Raw genomic sequence first — 7,325 nt, forward strand, 5'->3', positions numbered from 1 at the left:
GCCCATGTGCCATGAGTGTTCAAATATTCCCACCAGTGGCTGTGCAATGACGTCGGCCAGTGCCTTCAGTACCCTCGGATGGAGCTGATCCAGGCCTGCCGACTTAAATGCATCCAGTTCCTCCAAGTGACTCTGCACCATCTCAGGATCTACGCATGGTAGTCTGGCACCCTGCTGCTGCCTCTCTACAACCCCAGTGAGAGACTTGTCTTGCCCCTCGCTTAGGAACACTGAGGCAAAGAACTTGTTGAGGAATTCAGCCTTGTCTCCCCTGTCCGTCACCAATTGCTTATGCCCATTAATACAGAGTTAAGTCCAGAGTAAATTACTTCACAGTAATCATGCTATGTTTCAGCTATGCACTGCTTCACAGTGATCATGCTATCATTTGCACTGTTAACTGTCAAATTCCAGCATCTCTCTTTCTGGGGTACTGGGAGCATAGCAGCTCCTCATGCTCTCATGGCCACAGATGTTGGAGAGGTGTCACGTCTTCTGAAATTGCTCTGCAGCAACCCCCAGCAGGTTGGTGTACTCTCAACAGGAAGGGTTGGCCTTATCTCATGGTTTTATGCTATAAATTCAGTCATGACCCTCATCCATAGTCTTATCCGGTTCACTGTGCCCTGTGGTGCCCTCTGGAATGGCTGGCTGGTTGTGGCGCTGGTTACCCAGAATTCTTATCAGACCTACACCCTTTTGTATACTGCCTCACTCTGAATGAGCATTAGCTTTAAATCAATTCCCTGACATGTGTGCTCCACCTAGATCTGGAATAACTACAAGGTTGTTAAAATATTTTCTCTGTTTGTCTTTCAGGAGGAGACACCACTCTTCCTGGCAGCTCGGGAAGGGAGTTTTGAAGCAGCTAAAATTCTGTTGGACCATTTTGCCAATCGGGACATCACAGACCACATGGATCGTCTCCCCCGTGATGTGGCACAGGACCGCATGCACCATGACATTGTGCAGCTTCTCAATGAGTACAATGTGGCCCACAGCCCATCTGGGCACCCTGGCACCATGCTAAACTCTGCCCTCTCCCCAGTGATTTGTGGCCCCAATAGATCTTTCCTCAATTTGAAACATGCTTCTCTAAGCAAGAAGTCGAGGAAACCAAATGCCAAGAGTGTGATGGCCCCAAATCTTGCCAAAGAAGCGAAGAGGAGAAGGAAGAAATCTCTGACTGAGAGCAAGGGTCAGTTTTCTGAGAGCTCAGTGACCCTCTCACCAGTCGACTCTCTGGAATCTCCCCACGCTTTTGCATCTGAACAAACGTCCTCTCCTGTGATGCCGTCCCCAGGGATTCTGCATTCCTCGCCCAGCTCACTGCTTACGGCCTCAGTTGTGCAGGCCGCGCACCCCATGTCCTTCTCTGGTCTCCATGAGATGCAGCCGCTGGGGCAGGGATCTAACACTGTGCTTCCATCTGTCAGCCAGCTGCTTTCACAGCACCGAACCACACCTTCCAGCAATGGGCTCGGTAGACTCCAGCCAGGTAACATTTCCACCGAATGGATGAACCACATAGATGTGAATGAATCCCAATACAATGAGATGTTTGGCATGATCCCACAGGTAGTCCATGCTCACCCCAGTGGCTCTCAGCAAGGAAGTCTGAGTCAAACAGATGTGAAGCATGTGGGAATCTCCAGGGAGACACTGCCCCCTATTATGACTTTCCAGCTGGTTCCCAAAAGTGGCATGAACCAGCAGGTCCTGGCGCAACAGGCCCAGTCCAACTGCCCTCAGAATGTAGCTGGTCCTCTTAGTTCAATGTACCAGATAACGCCAGATCTAGCTCAGCTGCCAAGTGCCTCCTTTCCCATGGCAGTAATCCCTCAGCAGGATGGGCAGGTCGCTCAGACAATCCTCCCAGCCTATCACCAGTTCCAGAGCTCGATGGGAAAGTATCCCACTCCGCCATCACAGCACAGCTACACCTCTTCCTCTGCCACGGAGAGGACTCCTAGCCATAACAGGCACTTGCAAGGGGAGCACCCATATCTGACGCCATCTCCCGAATCTCCCGATCAGTGGTCAAGCTCCTCCCCGCACTCTGCCTCAGATTGGTCTGATGTGGCGACCAGCCCCAGCCATGGTAGTACCCAACGTGGTCCGGTAGCACGAATGTCAGAGCAGCAGCGGAACAACATGCAGGTTTATGCATGAAGAGCTTTGAATGGTGGCTGAACCTAAGTGGACTCCAGTACCAATGAAGGTCTTCCAAGAGGGAAATGAAGAACCCTTTCTTTTTTTTAGTGCTCAAGAGTCTTAATGAGCCCAGTTCTGTTGGAAGGACCTTGATGGCTGTAGGTTTTACAGTTCCCTAATAAGAGAATTGTGGAAGCTAACAATGGGGAAGACCTGTTGGGTTGTACCTAACCAGTTCTCCAGCTAGTACATGATTTGCTCCCAACACTAGATTCCCCAAGTGTTGTCCAGCCTTTGCATTTCAGTGCATTCCACCGTTTCCCTTGGGACACTATCCCTCAGGAGCCTCACAGTTAAGTGTTTCCTGAAATTCATCTTAAACTAGTTTTGTAATGTTATTGTTACTCATCTTACACCCTTTGTTACTGCTCTTAAATTCCTCTCTTCTCCCCTGCTTCTGCTTTAGTCCTCCAGGAGGGCAAGCGTCTGACTTTTAACTTGGCTCCAAGATGGCACCCACAAGTACCTCTTCCTACTCTCCCACTTGGTGGACCCCCTCTTGCTTAGTAACCAAAACAGGCCCCCATGCTCATGTGAGACTAGTGTCCGGAGCTGCCTTCTCTAAACCCCTACTGCACAAGACCCCTGTTTTAAGGTGCCTGGTCCCTCATACATGAACGTGTGTACATTTTCCAGCTGCCAGCCCCATAAATCTCCTCAGATAAATCTGCATGTCCTTGCACATCTCTCTAATTCTATGACCAAAGTACTGGTCTGACATGGTTCCCTCAGCTGTTACCTCCAGATATTTGTCTTCCAAACTTTCCTTGAGATGTCTGACCTCTTTGACACACTAGCACACTAACACATCCCCCCCACCCCTCATGCAAGTGCCACATCTGTCTGTGCTAGCCCTCTGAGGTACCAATTTGTTAATAGGAGTTCTGGAAATGAAACCATCTTCTACAGAAACTCTCAGTTTAAGGCTGAGGAACTTTTGACCTAATACCTGAACTCCCAACATTACTAGTGTCCCAGCTAAGAGTAATGCGCTTCTGAATATAGTTGTCTCGAACCCTTCAAATTTAGCATCCTGTCCTCTATTAACGGGACCCTCAGTCCTTGGGTAGAGTACACTGCCCCCAATAGCCACTGAAGGTGATTTAGGCACACCCTGATGCTGCACATGTGGTGTTGCCTGCTGCTGCTGAACTTCAGTTAATGGCGCCGTATCTAAAACTCGGCAGCTGGATTCAGTAGCTGACAAGCAGTTTCAAAACCATTCCTCTGACACAGCTTAGCAAGTGACATTTGGGGCCAGAGTCTGTGATGCACCTCAGGACATATCAGAAACTCCTCTCTGTGGGGCTGTTGCAGGACTCTAGTGGGATTTTTATTGCAGTTTTCCCTACATACGAGTAGGTTACAGACCCCAATTTTCACTGGCTTTCACTGGATGAGAGAACTCTTTTGCCTGTGTCTGAATCTGTGCACTGTCCTGCTAGAACAATGCTTTTGTGAGGGGCTCTGGACAAATCAAGGGGAGAAGTGTAAATATTTTAGGAACTGCTTTAATTCTACCTCTTTAGGAGAACCTGGCAAATGAACATTCCAAAGAGACTTTGAGCGCTTTATACTGCCACCAAAAGACAAGGATCCCGCTCCTCTCTGAGCAGCCATGTCTTGGCAACTAACCATATGCAGTATTTCTTCAAGTGATGATGCTTTTAATTCTAGACGAGAGTAAAACTGCGTTTTCTTTTGATTCTGACTCAATGGTACATGAAGGCAGGGCCTTTGCACGAATCATTCCCTGGGCCACATTTTTGGGCTGAAGAATTTTTCTTTTTTTCTCTCTCTTTTTTTTGATTCTCTTAGTCCTGCATTTTTTGCGATGCGCACAGCATTCCTTGCCGCACCAAATGAGGTGTGTACTGTGAAGTAGATGCAACTGACTCGGATTTCCAGGCAGAAGCCCTCAAACTTCGTGGAGGTCTTGGGACTTGTATGTTTTATCGCAGATAATCAAGGGTAGCAAAATTATTACTGAAGAAACCAAGGGCGTTTTACCTTTCTGCCCCAAATATCCAAGTGCCTTTTAATATTTGGTGGCCATGGCAAGGCAAGCATGCTCTTTCCACAGAACGAAGCCAGTTTTGCACCTGGAGGGAGAGGGGTAATATGATGGCCCTTTCTGCCGCTTTCGTACAACTTTTGTAAAGGTGATACCTCCTGTTGGGTGGTATTTGATTGCCTATGCCTGTAGAGTAACTATTCACACAGCAGCATTTTCCTGTATTAATAATGGAAAATATGTGCTTATTTTTACATTTTTATAAAAATCTTTTATGAAAATAGCTGTTGCACCATGTATAAGCATTTTTATCCCCCAAAATAAACAGTACATGTCCAGCCTCTGGGTGCCAACATCTTCACTTCCTACCATAGGCATATGCTAGAAGGTACCTCTGACTTGCTTTGCCAATTCCTCATGGCGTTGTCTCTCAGCATGAAGAACCCATTTAGCGTCCTAGACTAAGGCTACACCAAATGGCCCCTCCCATAGTGAAGCCCTCAGCTCCGTCCTGATGTGAAGAAATCTCTAAGGTTCCCTTCAGACTTATTTTGAGCTGTTCTGTTAGGAAGGGAATTGCCACCAGTGCAGAACAAGCTATGAGACTCATCTGAGCTAAACAGGAGCTAAAGGATCAGCATGGGTCTGTGGGCTTGTGAAGTCCCTTTGCTCCCTAGAGAAGGTCAGCTGCCTCTGGAGATCCCTTTCTGGGTGGAGTGCTGTTCCCTTGTTTCCCAAGTAGTCTCAGTAGGAGTTGGGAGGGAAAAGGGATAAATAGGCCTACCTGCCAGCTCAACTTCTGCAGGGACATCACCTTGATGATCTGTAGAAAACGTGGTAAGGGAGACATGATGCAGGGGAGATGCCTGGGGTCTTTCCCTTGCATGGAATTAGAAAGCACAATCTGGGACCATCACACTTTACACTTCACACAGGTTCTTTTATTTGTGGGTGTTGATGCCCTGACTGCTTAGTCTCACATCCTTGTATGAGAGATGCAAGAATCATCAGTGCCACCAAGACAAAGTGCCATCCTGGAATAACTTCAGAAGGGAGCCTGGGGTGGTGACCAGGGTGGTACTGCACTCTTCTGGCATGAGATTCGTGACTGCTGAAACAACAGGCCATCTTCTTTCTATAATGCCATTTTGTTCACCTCTGGGGCTGCATTTTCACTTGATTCCTTGTGCTCTTCACAGTCAATTGCTTCTACTTAAGAGCAAGGGATTCTAAAGCAAGACCTGAGAGAGAAGCAGGTCACGTGGAAGTGTGTGCTTGTGGGAAGGACATGGCAAGTGGCCTCCAAGTCATGCTTTCAAAGAGCGTGGCCTCAAGTCATTTGGGCTTAAAGGGCTTGGGGCAGGGCTCTAAGTGGTGCTGGGAAGGGTGAGAAGAGGTTTGAGTCCAAGGGTTAGGAGAGTGCTGTTAACTGTGGGGGTCACTTAACCTTTGCTTGAGACTTCAGTAAGGCCTTAGGCCTCTCCCACCACTTGTACAACTCCTGAGAATGCCTCCCTATGTTTGGCTCCACTCTCTGCTTTTGAGTTGCCTTCTTTCTGGGGAACCTCCCAGTCTGGTTACCATCCAGCAGCAAAGTTTAAAGCTCCCCACAGCAGGGTCCATTAATGCCAATACCTTTTCTCTGGAGGGTTCACAGTAAGCTGATCCTTCAAGACCATTCAAGAAGTGTGATTGAGATGGTGCCTGGAAACCTGAGTTTTTCGCCTTTCCTCAACTTCAGTTTTGTTCTAAGCATCAGTTTAGCACCCTAATGGTCACTGACACTGATCTCCGTGAAGCGAGTGCATGCTGATTTGTGCTTTGTTGTGCCCATTAGGGCGCAGGCTCTTCAGAACAATTTTGCATCTTGGTAGATTGAGAAGGGAGGTTCTGTTCGGGTGTTCATCTGTTTAGGGAAGGTGGGGTTTGCAATATGTAACCCTTTGTCTTAAGCTATGGTAAAACTACTAAACAAATCAATCCACCGCCCATAAGGATGGTATAAGTCATCCCTAGGATTTGATGAATTGCTCTATTAATTTTCAATAGTCAAAAAACAAGTGGAAAAGAGCTGACATTTTCTGAGGTGTGCCTTTTGTCTGCTGGTGGATGCCTTGACTATAATACCCAAGGTTGAAAATCACTGGGTTAAACCTTTCTGTTCCAGGCCTTAAATCAATGAGCTTTAAGTAATTAGGGTGAGACCAGCATAGGGAGATGGAACTGATCACCTCTTAGCTGCCTGCTCCTGGTCCTGGATAACTGTAGGTGATGGGTTGAGAAATTCCCAGCTGAGTGGTTGTTCAGGCCTGCATGGCACCTGTGAATGATATAGATAATTGTTTTCCTTCCTGCTGAAGCTCCTCTCTGCAATTTGAGTCAGCTTTACAGTTGTTGCTCTTTCAGGTGCTCTTCCATAATTAATCTGAGACCTAGAAACACAGCTGGTCTCAAAGGTAGGGTGCCCTGTCTGGGGAGTTGTAAAAGCAGGCCAGAGCGGAGAGGGGGATATGAAGTGGGTCAGATCTGCCTCCCTTCCCTTTGGCCCTGATATCCATGCTGTGGCAGAGCAGATGGAGAGGACCAGGTTCTGCCAATGCAGGGCATGCTATGCACCCTGGACCCTAAAGCAGAGGTCAGCAACACCCGGAATGCATACCCTTTGTTGGCACATGACCACCAGCCTGGGCTCTAGGCAGCCGCTGCCAGCCACGAGCCCGGACTGCTCCCAGCGGGCAGCTGGAAGGCTGCAAGCCCTGCTGCAAGCAGCCCGGGCACCATGGCTGACAGCAGCTACCCAGAGCTTGGGCCGGCTGCAGGCGGGAGACTGCAAACAGCAGCTGCCTCCTAGCCTGGCCTCAGCGCCGGCTGCCCCTCAGCCCTGGCTCTGGGGAAGTAGCAGGTGCCGGCGATGCTCCCCACCGTGCTGCCCTCCCCCGTCAGCTCTGCAGAGCAGCGTGTGTACCCCGGGGAGGCACGCGAAAGCTGCTGGCCACTGCAAGCTCCGCGCTGCCCTGGTCACACTTCCCCTGCGTGCACAGGGGCAGCGCGGGCAGCAGTGCAAGCTTGTGCCCCTCGCTGCTGCCCCCGCCTGCAA

At 49.1% G+C, this 7,325-nt stretch overlaps 1 protein-coding gene across 2 annotated transcripts in view; it reads left to right on the forward strand.

Annotated features, from left to right (window-relative positions):
* Positions 1-4,569, forward strand: part of NOTCH2 (notch receptor 2) — a 131,096-nt gene extending 126,527 nt beyond the window's left edge. For both annotated transcript variants that reach the window (XM_019486533.2, XM_006259955.4), the window contains one exon: positions 820-4,569. In XM_019486533.2, the coding sequence (XP_019342078.1) occupies positions 820-2,172 (1,353 nt within the window). In that variant the 3' untranslated portion in view covers positions 2,173-4,569. The remainder of the gene's footprint in view (positions 1-819) is intronic.
* Positions 4,570-7,325: the final 2,756 nt, after the last annotated feature.

This window comes from Alligator mississippiensis, chromosome 5 (genome assembly GCF_030867095.1).
Source record: "Alligator mississippiensis isolate rAllMis1 chromosome 5, rAllMis1, whole genome shotgun sequence".
Taxonomy (NCBI): domain Eukaryota; kingdom Metazoa; phylum Chordata; order Crocodylia; family Alligatoridae; genus Alligator; species Alligator mississippiensis.